The following is a 26,010-nucleotide window of genomic DNA, read 5'->3' as shown; positions in this document are numbered from 1 at the left end:
ACGCCGATGAACGACGCTGGAGCGGCGGCCCGTCGTTAAAGAGCGAGAATTTCCACTGCGGACGCGAACAGACGAAATCTGTACTTTCGCCGTGTAATTTGGGATTTACGAGCCTTGGCCGACGGCCAGCTCGAGCAAGGCATCCGGTTACACCGCGCTGCGACCGGGCTTCCCCACTGTCTAAGGTGTGTGGGTGGGCGCGCGTGTGGGGTTCCGCAACATTGTTCCACCGCGTCGTTTCCTCTCCCTTTTTCCCGGCCGGGACCCGCGGAATTATCGGAGCATCACAGACGAGTCGCTCCCTTTAATTCCGTCCCGTCGGCCGCGCTTTTTGCACGTCTCAGCGCTCCTTGTTCGTTGCAGTCGTCGCGCCACCGAGCACCGCCGTTTCGGTACTCGTCTCTCGCTCTCCTTGTTTACTCGCCCGCTAGATCAAAACAACGCTGCGGCCGGGAAGAAACGGGGGCAAACGGGCTTCGTTACCGAGACTGACCTCCGACCGACCTACCTACTCCCTCCCTCCAACCCTTCCCCGCCTGCTGCTGGCGCAGCGCGTATTTCGCTCGATATCGTAATAATTCCGCGGGAAAAGCGGAGGAACGCCCGGCGGCAACGGTGGCCGACGATCGCGGGAACGTTTCAGTTGTAGCGCGGAGGATACGATTAAGCCGATGGAAGAAGACTTATGACTTCTCCTCTTGTCAGAGTATCTCTCGCCGAGGATGCGCGAGCGCACCCGTGATAAATGAGCCGTCCGCGTATGAAAACGCCGCCTTCCTCGATGATCGATTCAACGTTTATGCCGCGCGGTGGTCTCGCTCACGACGAAGCGGAAGGTCGTCGTCGGACTTGGCCGCGTCGCTCGTTGATTTCGCCCGGGCGCTCCGTACGTTACGTTCTCGAGAACGCGTGCTCGCGTCGTCTTACAAGCGAACGAGAAGAGAAGACGAGAGACTCTCGGATCCGTGTCTCGCGCGGATATCGGATGATCGGCGGGAAGGGAGGGAAACAGACACAGGCGGAGTGAGAAGGAGCCCTACTCGAAGGATCGAGACATCACGGGAAACAATGGGCGCGGATCTCTCTCTCGCGCGCGCGCGCGGCGCAGCAATGCATACCTCGCGGGAGAAACTGCGTACTTGGCGTGAAGCATCGTGCACCCTCGGCGATGCACGGTGATCTTCCACGAGCGTCTTCGGAAAGTCAACCGCGGGAGGAATCGATCAACGTTCCCACCCACTCTCTGTCTTTGCGCGCGCCAGAGAGAGGGTCTATTCCATGGGTTCGTTGTTTCAAGAACGCGCCTCTTCCTCTTCCACCGCGGAGCCTTCTCTCTCGTTCTCTCCCCCTCTCGTCTTGCTCCTCACCCTCGCTCGTTCCCCAGCTGCTCAGCCACCCCTTTGGGCGCTCTACCTTCGACGTCGCCTCAATGGATGAGCAGACACGAGTCTCTCTTTCTCGAGGAACGTTGTACGACGCGGGGATCTTGTTCTCCAGACCCATCGAGGATCCATCCCCGCCGACGTTCTCAGATTGCGCGGCCGAGGAGCTGCGCGAATCCCGCGGCTGACGGGAAAGCCGGTCCCTCGTGCCTCCCGGGGTAAGTAATTAAATCGAACGAGGACACGCGCCGACGACGGAGGGGGAGACCGGCAAACTACTCCTCCGCGATCAAATTCCGCCCGCTCGGGAATATCGATAAATAGCTCGTCGGCTCTCATCGACGCCACGTCCAGGGGACGATCGAGAGTCGCGCATGGCTCGCGATAATTAAGCGATCTCTGCGTTGAATGTATTAATAAGATTTCCCGCGAACGGCGAGAGAGGGGAAGCGAGGAAAAGCGAGGGGGAAAAGAAGACACGCTCTCTCGATGAACGGGAGAGTAAGACGGAGCGGTAAATTCCTCTATCTGCAGCGGCCTCCTCGATGAAAGTGTACGCGCGCGAGAGAAAGAGAGCGAATCCCGGCGTCTCTTATTTTTCATCCGGAGCGACCTTTTTCCACCTACGGACCCTTGACGGACCGGCGAAGGCACTTCAACTCCAATTTCGCCCTATTCCTCGGCCGTGGATGAACGCGCGAATACCTCCCGCTCAGCTTCCCTTCCTTCCTCCTCCGGCCACTCAGCGGCAAGCCGACAGGAGGTCTGACAGGATCCCAGAACGAATCCAGCCATCCGTTAGAAACTTAATCAAAACTACCAGACTTTGGATGCAGTTTGAGCATGCCCGATGTGATGAACGTCGCGGTAGTTTTCACGTCGTTCTCGTAATTAGCAATCTGTTATTCCGCTATACGCCATTATAACTCTCGCCCCCTTCCCCGCCCGTTCGTTCACTCGTTCGCGCGCTCTCGCGTTACGCGGCGAACTTTCGTGAATTACGAGGAGGGCCGCGCGACATTCTTACGCGGCCGACGCGTCGCGATAATCGCCGCCGGTGCGCCGAGCAAGCTGCGAACTTTCGCGCACCGACCGACCGACCGGCACTTTTAGATGGTGCTGTTTAATATTCTATCGCCACGTTCTCCATCGCTACGCGCTGCTTCTAATTCCGCGCATCGGGCGATCGTTATTTCCGGCCGCCCGCTCGAGATCGCCGGACAGTTGCCAACTCGGAGTTGCGGTCACCCGGTTCTCCCGAAAACATGAAGGGGACCTTCGGGATATAACTTGCAGAGGTCATTTAACGACCGCCACCGGCTCCCGTGCGTAGCTTTGCGCGCGAGCTTTGATCATCGCTCGCGAGAAGGTTATTGCGGCGACTCGGCACGTTCTCCACTATCTATCGGGAGCGCATCATGTATTCGCGATGCCTCCTACCTGTTTCGTTACGCCACAAAGGTACGGATCGAACCCCTGGGAAGGTAACGCGCATCCCGCTCTCTCTCTCTTTCTCTTTCCCTCTGCGGGTAAACACGACGCCCCGGTGCTATTTGTATTTCGCGCCAGAGAGGATAACGGTAAACGGTTCTGAGAAAAGAGCCGAAATTACACCGAAATGTCGAAGCTTCGAATATGTCGAACAGTATTACTCCCCCTGCTCTTTGAAATTGATCGGGATTGCGCGATCAGGATTGTTCTCTGAGGAAAAGCGTTCGCGCGTCTTTTCGTCGTGAAGACGAGCGGGCCGGCTAAAGGGAGCGCTCTTTCAAAAGCGGCGGCAAGGTCGACGGGTCGGCAGGTCGCGGGTAAGAGGAAGATGCAGAGTAAACACACAGGGGGAATACGTTCGCCAGATAGTAATTCCATTCGCAAGCGGGGGGCGGCAGCGATAACGTAGCGCGGCAAGTTGCGCGGGCTCTCTGTTTGTTTGCCGGGATCATCGCCCCGAGCTGCTCGCGCGGGCCTTTCCGCGGTCGTCTTTCGCCGTCCCATCGCCGACGGTTTCAACGGTGGCCGCAGCTCGCCGTCGCCTCCTCTTAATAATCCCGTTATGCAAGAACAGGCCGAGAAATTCAGTCGCGCTACCTCCGGTCAGAGTTTAATAAGAGTCTGGACATCGTCGCTGTGACCGCCGTGTTTGGGTTAAAACATGGCGAGTTCACCGCTCTAACGCGCAAAATACTATTCATTTTGACTAATTTCGAATACAACAAGACGTAATGATTTTTGAAGACGACACCACCCTCGAGGCAATCTCAACGCATCCTTGCGCGCAAAGTTAAGCGACTATGAGGTGTATTAATTTTGTCTAGATCGAAAGACGTTCATATTTATTACCCGCCTGTCTGTCTGCCTCTTGGGGGGAAAACTTTCGGCACAATCGGGGTCCAGCTATTTCCGATTTTCCATGAAAATCTCTTGCATAATAGCACGTTCCCTTCATACACGCATATGCACATACGGACGTGCGAGGGATGTGATGGTTATAATAAAGGAATTCCGGGCACGCGAATGGAAGACCGATGCCCGGCTTCTTTACGGTGGAGAAATTTGCATCGCCGCCGGGACAGTTTGCGGCAGCGAGAAGAATAACAAAGATGCTCCCTCCTTCTCTCTCCCTCCTCCTCTCTCTCTTTCTCTCTCGTTCCGATTTCTTCCCGAGACACCACCGCCGGCCGGAAACTCGACGCGTTCTCTCTCTCTCTCTCTCTCTCTCCGATCGATTTATTCAGCTGTCATTTCCGCTGTATACGTACGACAGCCATCGACAATCGAGGGAATTTAAAACATCGCCATGCGAAAGTAACGTTGCGTTACATTACGTTACGTTGCATTACGTTCATATGTCCGCGAGAGCGTTTCCTCTTCCTCTTCCTGAAAAATCCTCTTTCTCTCTCTCTCTCTTGGAGCCAAATAACCAGATAATATGTCTAACGCAGAGCTTTGCGACCTGCTCGGCGCAAAGAGAGACCGACGGCCCCCGAAGGGATACGACGATAAGTGTTCTAAGTGAACGAAAAGAAGAAGTGGAAATAGTGGAAGTGGAGGAAGGAAACGCGATAAAACGGTACGCCGCAGAGAACAGCGCGTGAACGAGACGGTACATGAAAATGATATTATTCCCGGGAATCCTCGAAGCGGTCCGCCCACGAAACCGCGGAGGAAGAATCATTTCTCCTGGGCGGTGGTGAGTGGCTCTTCTTAGTTTCATCTCGCTTCCGCCACGCGGGAGAAAAACGAAACAACGACACGCAGGCACGAGAAAAAGAGAGAGGGAGAAGGCGGTGAGAAACGACGGGGCGACGGTACGACGAAAGTATTTATTATATAACCAAACTACTCCCCTCTCTCTCTCTTTCTCTCTCTCTCTCTTGAAAAAGGGACATCACGTAGGAGGAACGTTATTGTTTCCGGCGGGTCCGGCCTTTATCGCGTGACGAGAATTCTTGGCCATAGAAGACGAGAGACGCGTTTCCTTCCTTTCTCTTTCTCTCTCTCTCTCTCGCGATCAGAATTCGACCGATGGACCATCGCCGAGGCCACGTATGCCCTAAATATCTCTGAACTACGTAAAATCGATCGGTCGGTTAAGGTGGCGTTCGTGCGACTCGCCGAAATCTAATTTCACATCTCCGACGCGAATATAATGGAGCAGTAAACGTCATTTTCTTCTGCGACACAGATGTACCACATTTAAATTATAACTATTTTTCTTGCGCGATAACCTTACAAAAGTCGATCCTCATGAAAAAACTCCGCTTATTCTGCCCTCCTTTCCTCGTATTGGTCCACGATAGCGTGCGAATCGACTTGAGCTGCATCCGAAATAATTTTAATTGTCCTCCTGACGATAATAACGCGCGTAAAGGAGAAAAGCGAATTATAGCGTTGAATTATAGCGTTTCCGAAGGAGGAAAAGAATAAGAAGAAACTGAGAAGCATTTATCGCGTTAAGGCGTATTAAGAAATCGAGACGGAGCCGAGAGAGACTTTCCAGAAATAGTGATGCGAAAATGATCAAGCGGATCGTGATTGCGCGCGCGCACGCTTTAGCTTGATCGCTCGGGGCCTCAGGAAGTGGCTGATATAATTATTTCACTTGTTTTGACAACGTGTTGTTACAGAGCTCTATTTTCGCTGCTGCGCCCCGGCATTATTCAGGAAAGCTTCCCGTTACGCGCGCGCATTGAAATCCGGTTGGCAGCTATTTCCAACGAGGCGAGCCGCGCGGCTAAGAGGACACGACAACGTTGGTGGAAATATCAAAGAAACACGACGCGCGTGAGCGAGAGAGACAAAGATGACTCGCGTAGAAAATTGCCCGGGATCTAATTAGGAGCGCAGAATCCGATTTCTTATGATAATTATGATTCTAGTTTGGAAATCTACACACACACACACACACACACACACTACAGACACATTAGATACATATTAGGTATAACGTTAAAAATATAACTTCGTTTAATAACTTCCTAATCTGATATCCAAACTATCATTCGACTAATCTATGCTACATTTGGGAAAATCGTAAGAAATTTCTACGCGGGGGATAGATAGACAGAAAGAGAGAGAGAGAGAGAGAGAGAGAAAGTTAATTTCGCCCTCGTCGTAATGAGTCCCGGCCCCCTCGAAGATCGATCCGGCAAAGTTCGGGACTTTCGAGGTGCGCGAAAGCGATCGGTGTCCCGCGCGCGATCATTGCAACACTCGGTCGCGGAACTTGGTACCCCGTAGAAGCGCGGTTTCCCACTTTGAGGCTTCCTCAGCCAGTCGCGCTGCAGTCACGCGAATTCGAGCGCGTGGGCGCATTAACGTACACATCGGTCGGGACGGTGTAATTACGCGCGGATAATTACTCGAAGAACGCGAAACGCGCCAAGTACGTGGAAATTGTGGAATGCCGCCGTGCCGTATAGAATTTCCCGCCCGGTTTTCCCCGCCGGGGGAAACTACTCTGATTTCTGCCGAGCGCCGTGTTGTAGGGAGGGGTGGCTCCGTTTCTCCTTTTTTTCTTTCTTTCCCTCTCCTTTCTCTCGCTTCGCCGGCTTCCTTCCTTCCTTCCTTCCGTCCTTCCTACGTTCCCGCCGATTCTTGTCACCCGGCACATACAACTTCCCGGCGCCGACGTCGGGTTTCGTGCACCGGTGGCGGTGAAAGGGTGGGAACGGGCCGAGACACGAACGGGGTGAAAGAGAATGAAAAGCGATCGACGAGGGTAATTAATTTTCACGAAGGCAGCGTCGCTGAGAGCGGTCTTCGTCCCTCGAGAGAATTATCGTCTAAGTGCTGATAGTTCGGAAAGTTCGACGTGCTTCAAACTTCCTATGGCCGCGTACGTCGCCCCCTCCCCTCCCGTGCATAAGGGCCAATCATCTCCCGGAATGCATTCACCCGATAAAAGCGCCCCGTTGCCGCTCGTAAACCAGCCTGCCGATATTTTAATCGCCTTGTTGCGTCCGCTCTCGACCCCGTCGTCGTCCCTCCCNCCCCCCCTCCCGTTGTCCTCGTCATCGCGTAAATCGTACGTCAGATGCCGCGTCTGGTATATCCAAGTTATCGATCGCGGATCGCTGGAATTAGCTGCGCCGGATGGACGAATGTGGAAAGTAACATTCATCTGCTTTACGCAATAAAAGAAAGAGAGACGCGACTCGAGAACCTGAGATACCTCGCGGAAACGCCGGCTGTAATTATCCCGCTGAATTCGCGCGTCGTCTGTCACAAAACTCTAATCGCTCTCGGAAATACCGTTTTTACTTTGAGGTCTCGACCATGATCTCTCTCTCTCTCTCTCTCTCTTGCTCTCTACCCCTCATACCCACGTTCTTCGGTAAACTTTTTGAGTGCTCCGTGAGCCTCGTCGTGAATATCACGTTCTCTATCTCTCTCTCTCTCTTTCTCTCTNGCCCTCCCACCACGGGAAAGTGCACGTCGCTCTTATTGAGAGTTTCCACGGCGATCTAATGCGTCGCAGCAGCTATATGACACGACGTCTAAAGGAGAGCGGGCGAATGCAGCTGCGGCTGATGCTGAGCGGTGCCGTGGAGCGCGCTCTCTCGCGCGGCTTCCGTTGTCTTCCTGCGCGCGTCTTTATTTTCCCCGTCGAAAATACAAACGGATCGCGTGTGTCCGTCGCAGCTCGAAACGCGACGCTACGGACGACAGCGGCGTCTCATTACCGACCTCGATCCTAAGTTACTGTTATCATTGACCGTGGAAGTATCGAGTGCTCGCGAACCCCATTTACTTCATTCGTCGCTGTGCTGAAAAATGTGCCCAACATCGTCGGTACTCGTCAAGATTCGTGCCCCGTCCCATCGACCAAAGACCGGGAAACATATTTTAATTGTTAATCTTAAACAGTTTACATGAAAGAAATATATGGAATATAAGTATATTTCAAGATATCCCGGGGAGAAATGTATAATTATACGTAATTATACATGAGACATTCTCTACCGTCTACAAACATTCGACGAATGACGGAAATTTCATTCTCGCATTCCTCGATCGGTCAATCCGACGGTGGCGCGACACATACATCTTGGGCTACCAGTCTGAAGTTAGCCACTGACAGTCCATACTTTCACAGTCAAAAATCATTATGATCACCGTGTTTGATTCGGCTCGGCGCGAAACAAAAGCCGCGGAATCAGAGCGCGCTCGTGCAGCGGGCACTCTCGCGAACGAATTAACGCGCGCGCGCCTTAATTAAATCTAGCGCGCCCGGGGCCGTACATACGCATGTATGTACGTACGTCCTCGCGGAGTCGGTCGCGATCGAATGCCAGCTGTAATTAGTAAATTAACGAAATTGAAATACAGCGTGTCCCTGTCTCGTCCCCTTCTCCCACTTCCTCCTGCTTGTCCTGTCGTGTCCGCGCGTTGGATGTTGAATTTTATGACAGCCAGCGGTGAATACATACATGCGGTGCGCGCGATGTGTGCCTCGAATGACCCGAAAAGCTGCCAAATTAAACATTAAACTTCTGCGTAACAACGCGATGGAATATTTTCAATGTGAATCATTAAAACGCGCGCGCGCGCAGATAGAGAGAGAGAGAAAGATAAAGAGGGAAACAATTCGACTATCATTACAATTAAACCAGTATACGCGCGGTGTAACCGCGCATTAATTTGCGCATTAGCGTGATAATGCGCTCTCTCGGATACATATAATATATCTTTCATCAGCATTTTTGTCTCTAATTACCCATTAACGCGCAATACGGGATTACACTCGTTTACGTTCCAATTAAGCAATTTCGCGTTACGCGCGCGCTCCTATATCCGCGCGTATGTTAAGAAAATAATTGACCGGCCCGGCGCGCGCTCTCGCCAAGTAGAGAAACGATTCGTAACGGGCGAACGAGCGGGATTGCTCTTGCTTATCTTCCATTTGAAAATAATAATAATCCGACTATCGCGCGGCCGCATCGATTTTAAATAATTACGCGCTGCCCTCCGCTCCTCGGCCCTTTAATTATGCCGCGGGCGACGCAAACAGTCCAATTTAATATTCAATCGACGCGCAATTAATCCACTTAATTTAATTGAGAAATCAAAAATTAAACGCCAGGGATCCAATCGAGATTCGTATCCGATAACCGAAGGTAAAATCTGATTTATCGTCCGTTATCCCGGCGCGGAGGGTCTATTCTCGGCAATAAACTGCATGAAACTATTACAACCGCCCTCCACCGTAAACAATCTGCCCTCTCTCTCTCTCTCTCTCACTCTCATAGCCAGCCCTATGGCTGCCCTGCTTCGCTCCGCGTTGCTGCTGCGCTCTACAGCGCAGGAATTCGTTTTTATTGCCGAGATACGTACACCTCGGCGACAGCGTCTGTGTGCTCGCTCTTGCCCGACAGAGCCCCGTGCGATATACCCGTCGAATGAACGCCGACGGCGACGCGGAGTAGACGCCGGGAGACGCGCGCGCCGACGTTGTACATCATTCGCAAACGGCCTTTAAAATTGGCGAGCCAACGCTCTTCCGCTCCGCGGTAACCCTGATGGCCCCCGGTGAACGGCTATAGGAAAGGCATTTGTATGCAGAGGACATACGGCGCAGGACGTTCCCTCGGGCGAGATCGTTCCACGGTTACGACCCCTGCCACCTTCTCCGCCCCCTGCCCTCCTCCTGCGCGCTCTCCCTTTTATTCATCATCCTTGCGCCACCGTCGCCTCCGCGGCATTTCTCCTCCGCCCGCTGCTGTCGAGAGTGAACTCTCTGAGACTACTCCGCACCGGGGGAGGGAGGGCTCGTAAGTAACCCCTGAGCGAGAAATCGCGCCGAAGCGAGCGCGGATGTCGCTGATCACCCGGGCGTCATTTGTAGGCGGTCGGGGATGTTCGGCGTTTCTCTCGGATCGGTGAGATTTTCGGCGAGAAATATCGCCGAGTGATACCCGTACATTTTTCCTGAACTCACCAACGAATCCGTTCTCGTCGTTTTGCACTGATAGAAAATTACTATTCTCGTCTCGGCGCCAAATATATTTTACAGCACATTGAGGAAAAGAAAATTACATGAAAATTTATTTGTGAGATGTAAAGTTTCATCGAGTGAAATACAAGATTTCGCAGAGCGTTCGTTTAAATACGGCGGAATAAAATTTCATTTCTGGCGAATAAAGCAATTAGTAAGAGAACTTAGGTTTATTTCACAAAAATATATATCCCGTCATCACAGTGAAATTTTCTTCTAACCGACAAGTGTCGAAGGAAATGTCACAAGGAACATTCACTTCGCAAAATTTCCATTCCTTTTTCTCAATGTAGCGGCGACATGCGTGTAAGATTATTATCATTGACACTACAGCAACACGTACGAGAAAAATAGTTCTCCTGACTATTTTTGTGGTTAAAGGGTATGTTTGGCGCTGAAACTAATTATAATCTTCTCTCAGCGTGAACGGTATCGACCGAGGATGAAGGAACGCGCGAGCCTCTTCACGCTTTCCGACGATATCAGCGCAGATATGGCGTAATCGCGTTACGTTTCTCGTGTCTTCGATATTAACTTAACACTATTAAGCGGGATCTTAAATAACGAGGAAATAAGCAGCGCATTGCTTGCCGCCGTCGCTGATGCCGCGCTCCGGAAAGAAGAAAAAGAAAGAAAGAGAGAGAGACGAGCCGATTTTGCAAGAAGTTGATCAAATTTTAATTACTCCGTCGTTATCCGCCCCTCGCGAGAACGTTAATGAGACCTTTAACGACCCCATTAACGGCATTTTCGCCCTTCGCCCTTAACGGCCCGAGGAAAATTCTCCCCCGGAACCTAAGAGAGAATACTCTCCTCCGTGGACAAGGGGCCGAGAACGGGAAAAAGTGCGAGCACGTGCAACAGCCGGCACTTGGGACCAGACAAAGGACCCGAATGTACACTGGTGAAAGTAGCGCGAAGAGGGAAAGAGGAAGAGAGAAGGTGAGAGAGAGGGAGAGAAAGAGAGAGAGGAAGGAAAGAGGCAGAGAGGAAAGAGAGCAAGCGGCAAGTAGATTTTCACACCGACGATATAGAAGGGAGCGCGTCGTGAGCGATAAAGAACTTCGTTACTCATTAGACGGCGAGCTTTTGCGCCTTCGACAAAGTCCGCCATGCAAATAACGTGAGGGACGGCGGGGACTAGCGGAAGCTGGAGCAGAAGAGGCGGCGAACTTGGAGACACATTTTGATATCGAGACTTTTTTACCGGCAACATCATTACGAAGTATCGGATAGGCTAATCTTTAACCTCCTCAAACACAGTTTTCCAACGTTTGATGAAAAATCAAGCAGCTTTCCGGTGCAAGACTTATAGAAGAACCGATCTTCTTCCATTTTCTGAGATTTTTTTCTCCTTTCGCGAAAAGATTGAGAAAAAAAGTCAATTTTTTCCGAGCCTGTAAAATGACTTGTTTTTACGGAAAAGTGCCGCTTTCTTAAGAAAGAAGAAAAGTGGGGTCACAGTCGCACGATCGAATGTACACTTTCACTATCCAAACCAACGGTTTTCACGGGCTGAAAACAGTGAAATATTTTTGTAAGGCCGTCTGCAAACAATTCCATCCCTCTACATATAGTAAACATCGAACAATGGCGTTGGAGATTGTGTCTTACCAGACCCCTGGGGCGAAAATTGTGAAGAAGGAGAAGACACCGAGACGAAGAGCCGTTTGCCGCCGCGAGTCCCAAAGAAGCAATGTAGCGAGCGAACTTTATTATCACTGTTCTCGCGGAAGCGCTTTTAGCCATTTTGGCTTTTTGACTCATCGTCTTCTACAATCGTGACGCACGCGATTTCTATTGTTGCCGCGTTTTTCGCCCCCTTCGCGACCCGTTCGTCTTCGTCTTCCACTTCTTAGCGCTTATATCGCCTTTCCACTCGGCGATTATTAATGTCTTAAGGGCCGAGTATATCTGAGTATATCTGGATAGACATATATTTCCGACGCGCGCAGAGCGATGAAAAACAGGACGCTTTATTAAGTTCCGTTCCCTTTTTGCCCGCGCTGAAACAAAAGCCCCACGCTGCGAAATCGTATCGCCTTGTCTATCCTGAAAGCGCGCCGGCGAAGTCCCTCGGGTATTCCCCAGTATCTCCGCCTTTATCTTTACGGGTGAGCTTATCGGCGGACTGAATCGAGTATGAATCTCCCGTAAACTCACTCGGAAAACCGCTCGATCCATTATCCACCTCGGGAAATACGAACAGAAAGCAGATCGACACTCTCTCTCTCTTTCTCTCGAAGGCGAGCACGCGCGCGCTCGATTTTTGCGTACGTTTCCGCGCGGAAGATTCTCATCGGCTATTACCGCTCGTACTTTATTCACGACGTTCGTGAACACCTTCCGCGAACGGTCTTCAAGGCTCGCGATAAAAGCGGAACACGTCGGCGGTTTTATCACAGCGCGACGTGCTATAGCGGGGTAATAATATATCTTTATCGGGTCTTCAAAAATTCACGTTACCGTCCAATTGAATCTTGTCCTAACATAAATTTAATATAAATTTGTGATCTTGCCGAACTAAAAGCTCAATTTACGTCGAGTCCGAATGTATGACTTAGAGAGCCTTATAAAAAGAAGGCGAACTCTCGTCACGTGACCCCGTTTTTTTTAAAACGTCTGCAGCTTCAAGTAGGTCGTGTACTCGCGCAGGAATAGGTTAAAGCAAAAATTAGAAGTTGAGATTAAGGTTAATTCGTCGCGTTACCGTCGGATCTTCACAAGTGATTCGCCTCTCCGATTTTATACGCAGGCATGAGGTAAAACTGTGGTTGTACTACGAACGATGTTCCGTTAAAAATAAACATATTTACTCAAAACAAACATTAGAAGGAACAACAATAAATATAACCATGAATTTTTCATGTAAATACTAAACAAATGATTCCACAAGTAATCGCTAGAATTTGTCACGTAATAAGACAGATATTAAGGGAGCCCAGAATACTACCTTCTACTATTTTCAGATATCCATGTTTCACGTATACGTTATAAAATATCCAGCGAGAGCTTCGATACCTGCGACCAGAGGAGGTGGATCGAGCGAGTCCGGCATTCTCTTTTCCTATGAAGCTCTCTAACATTATCGATACCACCGGGACGGTTCGGCGCGACGATTTCGCGTCGTTTTTCTTTTATTAACGAAACCAGTAGTCGTGGGGAATCGTGTCTTTTGTTTGCCGAGGAACTAATTCGCGCGAATCACAGAGGTCAGAGTCTGCGGCTCGGAAATTGTGCGACGCCACGAATTCGCAGGCAGGCAGGTCGCGTCGGTGGATCAACGGACGAGAGACGGTTAACGCGTGCATTCCGTGCGCTTCGCGAGCGCTTTCTCCATTTCGCATTTCCCTCGAGTAAACTCGACGCGTAAACGACAAGGTCGACCGAAATTGCCCGAGCCACGGGGCTTTGATGTTGAGTAGCAGAGCGGGCGAACGAGCCAGCCGAAGCAAATAAAGAAACCAAAATATACCGACGGTGTGCGCGGCGCACAATGATGTTCCATCTCTCGTCCGAAACGACGTGCGGTCCATCGCGGTTCGATCGGAGTAATGACGGCCTCCCGTGCTCGAAATACACCGCGCGCGTGATAGATATCGGGAGAGGATGTTTGCTGATTTTCTAAAAGCTCCGGGGGTACACAGCCAGTGAGAGAGATTGGCCAGTAAGAGCCGGTCGTTAAATGTTGAGCGATATAAATTAATCTAACGCAGCGGGCGGCCGAAATTGTTCGACAGTGTAGTAACGAACACGCCGGCGTTTCCCCAGGATTTCACGCGCGACACCCTCAGCAAACTGGCTGACTTGTGTAGCTTGTAAGACAATATTTTACGTCGTCATTTCTCCGCGCGTCATCGATACAACTTCAACATTCAATATCACTCCCTTTACACGTTTCGAAGATGATCTTTTTTCTTCTCCCTTTCTCCCGGTCTCACCGTCGATTCAACGGCGCGTCGCGATCGAAACCGCTTTGTATCTTTCCGAGCGGTGGCGAGGATTTAGGGGACGCGCTGCGGCGACACGCGTCCCCTCGAGCCGCGCGCTTCTCCTTCGTTTCTCGAAACCAGGTGTGGTTCGGCGCGATGCCAGGTGTGCGCTCGACCGTCCGTCGATTTATGCGAGACACCGGCGCGACCGCCTTCCTTTGTCCTCCTTTCCTCTCTGGTCTCACATTTTCCTTCGGCAGATCGGAGCCGCAGCAGCCCGAGCCACGGTCAAGAGCGCGGCTAAACGGTTACACTTTGAAGTGGCGCGTCGAGCGAGAGGAAATCAGATTGCAAAAAGCACGATACGCGCCGGACACACGGGAAACGCGCGACCTCCGTGGCAGAACTTCCGCGTCTTCCTCGATTTTCAAGCGATTTCGCGCGCGCCAGAACGAAGATGTAATCGCACGGCCGCTGCGAATTTTTCATCCCCATCTGCCGAGCCCGCCGATTGTCGTTGGGAGGTCGCGACCGGACGCGATCTCCTCGCGAAAATCATCTCCTCGCCGATATCGTCTCCTTTCTTTTACCGTGACGCGCAGGATATTGCGGTGTCCGATGCCGGTGCGGCAATACGGGCCGGTATAATGTGCCGTGAAATGATTTCGGCCGGCCGGCGCATTACGGTCAAGCAAAAAGCTCGATCCCACGCGTCCCTCCGGAGAGAAGCAAGGACGACAACGGGGGACACGCAGGGCTGTGCCGCGCGGAAGCTGCCGGGCCACACGGCACGGATGGAAAAAACTTCCCAATGGAATCGTGGAATTATGGTTATGGTGATATTGGCGAGAGTTTCGGGGAAAATCTCGTGGCACCGCCTTGCGGGCAGCCGTTACCACAGCTGCGAAAACCCTAAAACTCGACGATATTGCGCGCGCTCCCGAGCTACCGTATATATCTCTTCGCCGCGCCCATGTGTGTGCACACACGCGAGAGAAAGAGAGAGAGAGAGCGCGCTTACGGGGGTCTATCGATGTTTCGGATTTTATTATTGAAGCGTTTTGACCTGAACGCGATCCCTACTGAGACCGCGAGGTCCGATCGGCAAAGGAGCCGGTTTGCAGCGTCCTTCCTCCTTTCGCACGTCGACGCAACACGACGGGGCCGGGGTTCTCGCCGGACAGCCGACGAGGGTCGGTAATCGCGGCGATTAGTCTCGGACGAGGGATGTCGTCGTTCCGAAGACGAAGGAAGAAGGAGAGCCACGATCGGCGGAGACGACACACACATTCTCGGATTATTAAAGAGCCCGGAGCGAAGTCCTGCCGCATTTATTCCCGCTAATCCCCCTCCCCCCGTCGTCCTTCCTTCCTTCCTTCTTTCCTCCCTCCTTTCTCCATTCGTCCGTTCGACGCGCGCTGTGATCTTCACCCCTCGCTGATCTCGCCGCAGAGTCACCGGAGTAAATTGATTTCTGCTAGGCGGTGGCCAAAGCGTAGAAACGATAGCTGCCAGCTAACCGCGGGTTTCCGTGGACGACCGTAGGATACGGATAGCCAGCCGGCGAGCATCGGTGGCCGGCACGGGGGCGTAAGGGTAGACGGGAGGGGTTAGGCAAAGTTGCACGGCTTCTCGACACTGTCTGACCCGCGGATTATCGGCTTAGCCGGATACCCGTTTAGGTTATTTCCGTGCGTGGAAAGGGCTCGACCAGACGAGGGTAGCCGTAACACTGATTTCCGGCTGCTGTCTCTCTCTCTCTCCCCCTTTCTCTCTTGCTCTTTCCCTGCCTTTGGTAACGCGGTCGTCCTTGTATTCCCGTATTCCTTATCGCCGAGAGAGCCATTTTCGCGTATCCCGCTGGCCGTTGCGACGATCGCGAAATTCACCGTCGCGCCAACAGCGGACCGATGTAGTTTGGCGTCTCGCGAAACGACGTTGAAAATTGCGAAGGGGAGAAAATCGATCGGAAATTGGAAGAGTTTTCTCCCCCCTTCTCTTTACCTGTAATTGCACGCCCGCGCGCCGTTTCCTATGCTACTTATGATTATTGCAACTCGCAAATGAGCGAGAGAGAGAGAGAGACTCTCCTTCTGTTGCTCGTTAACTCTCTCACACAGAGAGAGAGAGAGGACGCTCTCAATTTGCGCTGTTAACGCGTTGCTCGTTAAGTGCCGTGCAAATTTAGGCCCTCGTGAGTTGACGCTCCTGAAGATGTTACAATGGTATACACCGTCGTTCTCCGTACGACGGCGAGGGGGAGGGCGCGATTCCGCGGAGATTTATGCAGGGGGTCGAGCTGTTTCGCGCGAGCGAGCAAGGCCGCCGTCTCTCGATCGCGATATCTCGATCAGGCCCGTCGGTCCCGACTTAGGATTTTCGCTGACAACCTGTACTTGTTACCGAGAGAGAGAGAGGGAGAGAGGGGAGAGACGTTCCTTTCCATGGAGCATACGAAACCTGTGTAAACCCGTGGGGCGCCGTCGGCCAGGTATATGGAAACCGCCGGCGTCGATTCAGCAACGTTTTATAAAGAGTGGCTTTTCCGCTGCGTCGACGATATCACTTTCCTCTTGGCGGGGCACGTTACACGGTAAATATCCGTGCTGGCGAAGCACAGCCGCGCGTATCGCTCGCACTCGCTCGCGGAAAAATCGTCATCGCGACGCTCGATAACACGCCGGGGTGTCTCTCTTTCTCTTTTCTCCTCTCTCTCTCTCTTTTTCTCTCTCTAATTCGATCTATCGCTATCGATCTATTCGTGATCGGCCAACATTTCGCGAAATCACGTTTCGCAAAGCGCGCGCAAAGTATCATCTTCCTCATCGCCCGCCGAATTAAATTCTCAAAGGCGCGCTTGTACATTGAATTTTGCATTTTGCACCGCGCGGCACATTCGCACGCGCGTCTGAAATCCAGCAGCTTCCGCGGGAATTTTCCCATCCGAGCCTGTTATTTGTACTCTTGTTATACAGCGAATTACCAGACGCGCGTTTTCACGCGCATTAGGCGAAGGGGGCGCCCGACTTTCGAAGATTAATCATCAGGGAGTGTGATTTTCCAAATTCTCACGAGCTGCACACACGCGTTACCGCTCTCTCTTTCTCTCTCTCTCTCTTTCTCGCTCGCTCGTTCGCTCTCGCGCTGTATTAAATTTCCGAAATTGGATCCCCGGGAGGATGAAAAAGGAAGAGGCTATCTCTTTGCACGAGGCGGGTGGTATCACGTACGCAGTGTTATTCTTTCCCGCGGAGGCGGAAATTCACTCCGACGCGAAGCCAGGCCACTACGTATACATGTAATACGAAAATTCTGTTTTCATCGGGGTAAAATCGGCTCGGGCGCGTCGATTCGCGGCCGCGGCAAGCGAGATGTTTCAATATACTGTGCCGATAAAACGCCCCGGCGGGAACTGATTACACAACGGCAGAGAAAGATAGATAGATAGATAGATAGAGAGAGAGAGAGAGACGGTTAAATTCGCGACGCGCAAAATAAAATATTCGCTTCCGCCATTCCGATGTAACGCGCGCGGATCTTTACGAGAGAGAGCTCGAACGCAACGTACGAACGAACGAACGAACGGGTGGGCAGACGACGAGGAGCACGTAACTACCGCGATATTTTCATCACGATAACGGTGCGACGACTCTCACAAAGTAGTAAGCCCGGCTACTACCACGGCACAACAACGATGACGACGACGACATCCTCTCGCGCTCGCACGTGACAGTGGAAAAAATCCTCAATGAAACGTGACACGCACGGAGGATTCCCCGTTCGCGTTACTACCGGTGGAAAGGATTGCACCGGCTCTCTCCCTGTGTTCCCTCTCTTTCTCTCTCTCTCTCTCTTTCTCTTCCCTCTCTCGTTGTCCCCTTTTCCAAGAGAACGTCACACAGGCGACCGGTGGCTGCGCGTCAGAGGAGCTCTCGTTTTTTTCGAAACGCTTTTCCGCGCGTTACCGCGGCTGTCGCGCCTGCCCGTCGCCGCGGGTCGACGAAGGAAGGAAGATCACGCGAAGCCGCGGGAACAAGGCGCGCGTACGCTGCGACACGACAGGAACGATCCGCTCCTGTTGCCACCCTTCAGGACTCATAATGCACCGCGGGCAGCCCAGGGGAAATTTAGCGGACGCCGTGAAAACCGTTGTTTTATACGCTTATACCGGCGTACACGCGAGACCGGATCCCTACGTACGTAACGTAACGTACCGTACGGCCGGGGTACGGCAGGTAGATAGCCGGCGCGTATAGCAGCGGCGGCTGAGGTAAAAGCATCCGTGTTGCCGGGGAAGGGGGGATAACGGCGTTAACGTGAACTCTATGAGGTACGGGCGCGAGAAAAATGGAAGAGCTCGCGGTAAAGATCGCGCGAGACTGCGAGACGGATCCCGTATCCGGTGTTGTAAATGTATAATGCGCGCGGAAAAAGGAGAGCGGGCGGGCGCCTCGCGAGCGCGGAGTACCACTTGGGTCGCCTGCAAATTTAATTAACGTCTCTGTCCGGACGCATTGACCTCGACGCAACGGGATTACCCTCGTCTAATCATCCTGAGAGATAGAGGAGGGGGACGAGCGCGGGTTTCTCGCTGTACAACGCGGATATTAGCGACGCTCGTCGTCGACCCCGCGAGAAATCGGCCGACGGATCGGAATTCGGCTTGGAGTAATTTCATCGGGAGGATCGACGCGCTCCCCACGTCGCGAAACTTGCGAGCGAGGAAGGACGCGGGAGTCGGATCTCCGGAAGGCGCGTATCGCGCCAAAGGGATCAATGTTCGTCGATGCGCAGGGCTTGCAAAAATCCGCACGGAATTTCAGGTATACTTTCGCCAACTGCGCGCCGTCCCGGACGGAAGAACGCCGTCGTGGCGAAAATTCACCGAGAATCGGGAAACTCGCGGAACTTCGGGGCTCGTGGAATCGATTAAGAGCCGGCGAGCTGCGCGAGAAGCACGTACCCGAGTCGAAATTTTGGTTCTGCATCAATCCTGCAAATATACCCGGCCAACTTGAAAGATCAAAGCGGAATCCGGAGATAACGCTATACAGGCTGTTGTTCTACTTTGCTTGTATTTTGAAGCTCGAAGAAGCACTTAGTCGGGGATTATTTGTTCGATTATTTCCACATTCTGTTTATTTGTATTTAATTCTTATTCTTAGTTTCAATAAGTGATATTATTAATTATGTAATTTACGTCATTACGTCACATATATCATGCGTGAAATAATCAAATATTAAAGCTATTAAGGATCAAGATGTATGTGGAAAAAGTAATAAAAAGTAAAAAGTAATACATTTTTATTCTTATAATGTTTCGTTTCTGGGGGTTTTCTTTGAAGTTCTGTTTGAAATTCTGAAAAAAGCTGATAAAGAAAAAAGCATAAAGGCAAAAATAACGAATAATAAATTACGAATAGGAATTTAAATTTGAATTCTGTACAATAACGGAGTTAAATGGAAGCGGAAAAAGCGCTGGTAAATTTAAACAAAATCATATTCGCGCTCGAAGCAGCATTGTTATAAACGTCAACACTTGTTGCGAGATCTACATTACATTCTAAAACTGGTATTCACAGTTGTGAATTATTTCGGATCTTTGATCGAGCATAATTAATCACAGATTTATATTCACGGGCCGTTATTCGGCCGTACGGATCAATATTTCTTGTATGAAATAATGTAATAAGTATAGATACAAGTTGATGAGAATATAATCGGAGATTCGTGTAATTTTAATTCTACTTGCCAAATGATGATTCGCGGTGAACTCGTCAGAGGTCTAAAATTTTCTGCGCAATCAATAATTTCACACGTCTGGAAATATTTTATCGCTCGCATTCCCTCGACGTCTTGCATCCTGCGCTCTGATTTCCCGATTCGGCGTCCGTTCTTGGCTCCTCCGTGGCACACATTACACTGAAACATACTGACGGTACGATTCGATTGGAAAAACATGTATCAATTAACCCGATGAAATATTTCGAAAATCTTCGACGTTTATTAAATCACCGGATACACGTGTTCCACGTCACAATGTGTGCGTCGTTTATCGGATCGAGACGTTATGATTCACCAGCGGACAAGAATACGACGCGTGAAACACAAACATCTTCAAAAATCCCTTCCCACCAATCGCCAACCGTCGATCAATGAGTACATGAGCGAATTTGGCCGACAAATCGCGATAATCAACGTTCTCGAAATACGCTAGGCCCTCGAAGTACCTCAATTATGAGACGATCGATAACCCCAAAATAAAAATAGCGCGAGTTGATAATTGGATATTCAATAATCCCTAAATAAGGATATTTTATCTGAAATTTCTCAATAAAATAGTGAAGCATCAAAAAGCAATAGTCTGAGACACTCGGAGATTTTTTTTGTTGGTTAATGCAGAAGAAAAATTCCCCGACTCGAGTAGCGATCGCGAGTTGCACGATGAAATTCAGAGGAGTCGTCCGCGGAAGAGACTAGGAAGGAAGACACTCGGCCGAGAGAACGGTGAAACCGGCACCGCTCTTCCATTTGTTCCTTCGCGTAAACTCATCCCGCCGTATGCGCGACTGAAGCGACTGAAGAGCCGGGACGCTAAATTAGGGACTGCATAATATATTCCGCCGCCGTGACGGCAGCACAGAGTGAAAATTCTGCTTAAAAATTCAAAACTTGGAACGAGAGACCTAATATGCGCGCCGTGTGAACTATCGCTCACGAGGCCGGGAGAATGTAAGGAAGAGAAATGGCTTTCACGACGGAGACTCGGAAATTGGACGTGGGAGGCGCGAGGATGAAGGTTTCGCCAAATTTGATAATAGAATATCCCCCCCCTGCCGTTTCGGTCGGCCACGCAGCCGTGTGTGCACCCTTTTTAATAGGTGAGAACGGCGGCGGTAGCGCTTCGTGTTACTCGAATGATCGTATTATTGAATGATGAAAAATCACGACGGAGAATGAATGACCAATTTCATATTCTTTTTCGTTCCATTTTTTCGTTGTCTTTGAGACGACACCCTCACAAGGTCGAGGGACGCGATAAACGGAGCAAACGCGGCAAAATTACCGACAATCGCGGAGTCGTGCGAGCGTTCCTCGCCAAGCGCTCCCGATTAAAACGCATCATTACTAAAATTTGCCGCGCCAAGTTCGCGAAACTGCCGTCGACAAACATTCCCGTCGCTCCCGGCGGACACTCGCAGGCGAGACCGGACCCGGCGGTTTGTTTTACCAAATCGATAGCTCCCGTGCGAGCAATCGAGGAAAAACGAAAAGCGTGCGAGCTAGAGAGAGAGAGATAGAGAGAGAAAAGGAGAGAAAAAAAGAGGATGAATTAGTAATAGCCGATCGGACCCGCCGCTTTATTCGGTCTCATTTTACACAAACGCCTTTTATCTCACTCCGAAATAAGTTTGATCGGTCATAACCTCTCGCGGAAAGCGAGCGAGCGTGCGGTGCGAACGCCCGGCTCGTCCGCTCGCTCCGGACGAGCCGAGGAGGAAGGAAAAATTTGGAAAACTTCCGCGTGGAGGAGCGAGAGAACGGTGTCGCGCGATGCGCTTCCTCTACGGGCTCGACAGACTGGAAGGAAATCCTCCTATTCGCGACGCTCAGTTTTAATACGGTCGGACTGCCGGCCGGCCAGTATATACATCCGTTTCCGCTTTCCGGCGCGCCGCGTTGCGCCCATCCGCCATCCCGGCCGCGGTCGTTTCTCTTTCTCTCTCGCCCTCTCTGTCCCTCTCTTTCTGTCCATCTCGCAGCCTCTCCTCCGCAAATATTCCTCGCCGATCCTTCAATACCCGGACGGACGGACGGAGCGGCGATGTCGGGGGTGAACTGCCCGCTGGAAACGCCGCTTTCTGGAGCGCGAAATTGTGACCCCTCGTTCCGCGCACGCCGACGTCTTCGTCCAGGTTTTTTCTCTCTCTCTCTCTCTCTCTCTCTTTCTCTCTTTCTCTCACTCTTCTCATTTCACCTCGAAAATGTCCAATCGTCCGCGTCTCCGAGCGAGAGTCGAAGCGTTGACCGCGCGGAGGGTCCGCGTCGCGCGCGGATATTGAAATATTATTGCTCGGCGTCGACGATGCGGCAGCCCACCGCGGTATTTCGGCGGGACTGGCCGACGTCGTTTTTCCCCTTTTCCTCTTTTCATTTCATCGAAGCCGGTCGCACGCGATCGGAACGGTGGACACATCGGCGGGTTCGCAACGATCGCGAGCCGGAAATTAATTGGAATTCCAGTTCGCGATGGGAAATTATCGCGTTACCTCTCAGAGGGCGAAGGTGTTCGTCGCCTTGGTGATCTTCGTCCCGCATCCGCTGCCGTAATATGCGGACAGGAGCGCGTTTCAGAAAATGATCGAAGTTGGAGGCGAATGCAGGTGTATGGCGCTGTGCGGTTACGCTAATATGCGGTCCGTGTATACGTTTCCCGGTAAAGGACGAGGAGGTTGTCTGGCACTCTCTCTCTCTCTCTCTCTCTCTTTCTATGAAACGCAATCACCTTTCGTGTCACACCTGCGTCAGTCAACCCCCGTTATTTGTGAGGAAAACGGATTTCCCTACGTTAGAAATAACCGCTCGGAATGATTGGGGGGTAACGCGGTATATATAAGATGGTTGGCGGATCTTGTTGAACGCAAGGTGAGCTGATATACGCGCGAATCTCAGATTCGCAAGTGCGATACCGGTAACAGCGACGAGATTGCATACGACGACTCTTCCGTCTGCATGACGGAAGGTGCTGGTGGCAAGTATCCGATCGGTATTTTCGTGTTGCAGGACCGCCGTTGCCCACGAGAGCGGTCCTTGAAGGGACGGCCGAGTTGCCGTGCGACATTCGTCCGCCGCGGCATAACGACTCCGCTATCTTGGTCGTTTGGTACAAGAGTGACATCACGCCGATCTACAGGTAAGCCGTTGACTCTTGCTTTTTACGGTTATCGGGCGGAGCCCCGGCGAAATTAACGTCGCATGCGGGAAGATCCGTTGAATGAGCGTTGCAATACGAGCTTGCGACGTATTCGCATCCGGCGTATTTGTGCTTCGTTATTTCAACACTCGCTAGGAACCCACTCGGTTCTCAACAGAGTTCCGAAAATATTTGGAATATCAACGGTATTTCGGGAGTGATCGGCTGAAAAATATCCAATTAAAATCCGACTAAACGCGCATTTTCGGAGTATGGATTCTACACGTATCGATTGCGATATTTCCAGTCAGCTCTTCGAAGAAGGGCGACGTTTATTTCGCGACATTTGCAATGAGAAATTCAAACATGCGGAATTTCTAGTCCAGTAATTCAAACCGTTCTCGATATTACCATCAAATTCGCGGTATGATATGCACTGAAATATCGCGCGTTTAATTTAGGAGATTCGGCGAATTGCGCAGAAATCTCCGTGGGAAATTTTTCGAGTTTACTAAATACATTCCGGTGCCTACGCAGACAACAATATGCCGCGTATACCAGGTGTCGCGTCATTGTGGAGGTGAACACGTCTCATAACAAGAGCACCCACGACAAGTGCACGTACGTTACGCGCGAGCTGCCGAAAAGAAGGGCGTTTGTTTCACGTTCGTACGTGGATTTTTGCCGAGATACGAGCGTGTGAAGTTTTTAAAGGGCGCGCGGCAGCGCTTTGTCGGCGAGCGACGGGCCTTCGGTCCCCCTTTGAAATTCACCGCTCGTCGATATCTCGGCACGGGAAAGTCGTAGCGACGTGAAACAAGTTGTATTCGAAAGCGGCGAACGTCCCGCTTCCGGTGAGGGATTATTCCTCTCGAGCTTACGGATAAACCTTACGGATAAAGTTTACGGATTAAAATCGCGTTTTCGAGCCGGCGACAAGCGAAACGGAATTTTATCATCGCCGGGCTGCCTTTGAAAACTCTATTCCACGTAGTGGCGTGGCATTCGATTAACCAATCATGATGAAGAAATCTTTGCTCTTTTTCTCCCGATTGGATATCCTCAATTAAGTGCTATTCCACTCGTCGAGTAAGGTTTCCGAACGCCGCAGCCCCGAGGGTGCAATCTCCATTTGTCGCAACATAAAAGCGAATTACAATGAAATTAGTTTGCGAGCCATTTCACGGAATCAAATGGACGCGTCAAAGGCAGGAAGAGCGAAAGAGAGCCACTGGCTTTTACGCTGCGTGGTATAATGGATAATTATTTCTTCCCGCCGGCTCGTTCGCTCACCTTTATCACTTATCTCCCGGTCCCGCATCGGGGTTAAGTTACCACTGCGGCGGCACGGTCGTATAAAAAAGCGTACACTCTGGATATACAACGTGACCCGCGCTCGTTAAACGTCACGATAAGGGCGACGATAGGAAGAAGTCTCGCTCGCTCGGTCCACATAAGCGATATTCACGCGTGCGGCGGCTTACGCTCGCGTGTGGCCGGCCGACGAAGCGCGGCCGTGCTTTCGTGTGCGCGGACCACGTCGATTTTTAGATGGCAGAGCCCGATATACAACCGTCGGCTCCCCCGCGTTCCGCCTGTGCGAAAATGCGAGCTCGCCCGAGCACGAATCCGGCCGGGCAAAAAATCTACAAACTAAGAGGGGCCCTCTCGCCCGGCCGATTTTCATATTTACGAGCGCCCCGCCAACATTCCGGCCGGCCGAATAATCGTGCGGGACGTATCAGTCTTTAACTACCCGTGTAGAAATCTCCCCATCTTTTCCCCACTTGTTGTCGGCGCCCGATAAGATTTCCCCCGTGTGAGAAAAACCGAAAGGATTCCGTTTCCCCAACGCAAAACCTGACTTCGATAAGAAGCGAGACGTCGGCGCTGCGTTTCGATATTCACTGCCAGTACTGACAATTTATCGTTCACGCTACGTGCACGTATAGATTTTCAGTACCGGCAGTGAATATCGAAACGCATCGTCATCGTCACGTTTCCTTTTATTACAGAACAGCTACGTTCCTGCAGAAGTGAACGCCCTGTTATGCGCTCAGTGATTATTAGTTCTATTGAAGATGTAAGAGATTATTCCAGTCAGAGACAATAATCACCAGGTGTTCGCTAATCCGTTTATCGGCTTTTCAAACGTCCAGCCTGATCTTTAACGGTAACAGTTAAGCGCTGATATTGGTCTGATATAATGTCTGTTTTCTCGACTGAAACGAGCGCGAGCGAGGATCAACGCGCGCGGAGTCGCTCGTGAAAAGCGCGTCCGGCGAACGCTCGATTCGAAATACGACCTTTTTCTCCATTATCATATTTATTCGTCGCGCGATAACGGCCAAACTCGAGGCCCCGTGAGGGACGATTAAGCTCGTTACCGCCCCCCCCCNCCCCCCCCCCCCCCCCCCAACCGGTGTGTATCGGGAGGTAAATTCGCCGCGATCGCATGAAAATGCAGCTGTGAACGCGGCTCCGTGAAATATAATCAAGCACCTCAAACACCAACCTCGGCAGTGGTGTGTGATTAACTCCGCGTCAGCGCAAAACAAATAGCAACTGAGTCACCGGTCGTTTATACCAACAGCAATTCCCCGAGACTTTCCCGCGGATCGATTGGGGCTTCGAGTCTGAACGTCCTCGTCGCGCGTTTTGACGAAATCAACGAATTCTCTCGGGCCTCGATAAGTAGCGCAGCGAAAGAAATATAAATTCGAGCGCGAGCTCTGTTTTCGCCGTTCGCGTCGACTCGAACGACGCATCCCGACGGGAAGACGTTGCAAATATTATTCTTCGATCGCTGGTGAAGCCCGGAGAAGAGCGCAGGTCGACGGGCGAAAGCCAGCTGCTAAAGGACCGCCTCTCGTTGGCGCACCGGTGAGCCAGATAAAATCGCCGGATCACGAGCCACAATTCACAACGTCGAATTGAAAGTCCGAATGAAAAAGCGATGGGCCGTTTGTTACGGTTTCCTCGATACGCCGACCGCAATCAAATCGGCAGGCGTAGTCACTCGTCGGATAAATTTCTCTATTCCGTCGTCCATATGCGATTCGCGCGATCTCGCCGTCGGAGCTCGTAGAGTCGCGCGAGCGAACGTATCGCGCGCTTTCGTCGTGCTTTCTCACATCGAAAGAGACCGAGAGACGAAGGAAGATTTTCGGTAATTCGCACGGAGAAAAATTATTTTGCCGTCGCAGCGAAATCATCGTTGCTGTTCGTTGCGTTGAAATTTAATTCGCACGGCCAAATTAACGGATTATTCGTAATTACAGCAGA

The 26,010-nt window shown here is 51.4% G+C and overlaps 1 protein-coding gene and 1 long non-coding RNA gene across 8 annotated transcripts in view; one reads left to right on the top strand and one right to left on the bottom strand.

Annotated features, from left to right (window-relative positions):
- Window positions 1-26,010, top strand: part of LOC106742292 (hemicentin-1-like) — a 357,051-nt gene that overhangs the window by 248,306 nt on the left and 82,735 nt on the right. For all 7 annotated transcript variants that reach the window (XM_014615102.1, XM_014615106.1, XM_014615105.1 and 4 more), the window contains one exon: window positions 22,596-22,725. In XM_014615102.1, coding sequence (XP_014470588.1) covers window positions 22,596-22,725 — 130 coding nt within the window. The remainder of the gene's footprint in view (window positions 1-22,595; window positions 22,726-26,010) is intronic.
- Window positions 19,221-26,010, bottom strand: part of LOC106742294 — a 119,741-nt gene continuing 112,951 nt past the window's right edge. The window contains exon 3 of the long non-coding RNA XR_001374256.1: window positions 19,221-19,743. This is a non-coding gene — a long non-coding RNA (uncharacterized LOC106742294). The remainder of the gene's footprint in view (window positions 19,744-26,010) is intronic.

The sequence above is a fragment of the Dinoponera quadriceps genome, unplaced genomic scaffold (assembly GCF_001313825.1).
Source record: "Dinoponera quadriceps isolate SergipeBrazil2010 unplaced genomic scaffold, ASM131382v1 scaffold628, whole genome shotgun sequence".
NCBI classification, from domain to species: Eukaryota; Metazoa; Arthropoda; class Insecta; order Hymenoptera; family Formicidae; genus Dinoponera; species Dinoponera quadriceps.
This window is presented reverse-complemented; position numbering and strand designations above follow the sequence as displayed.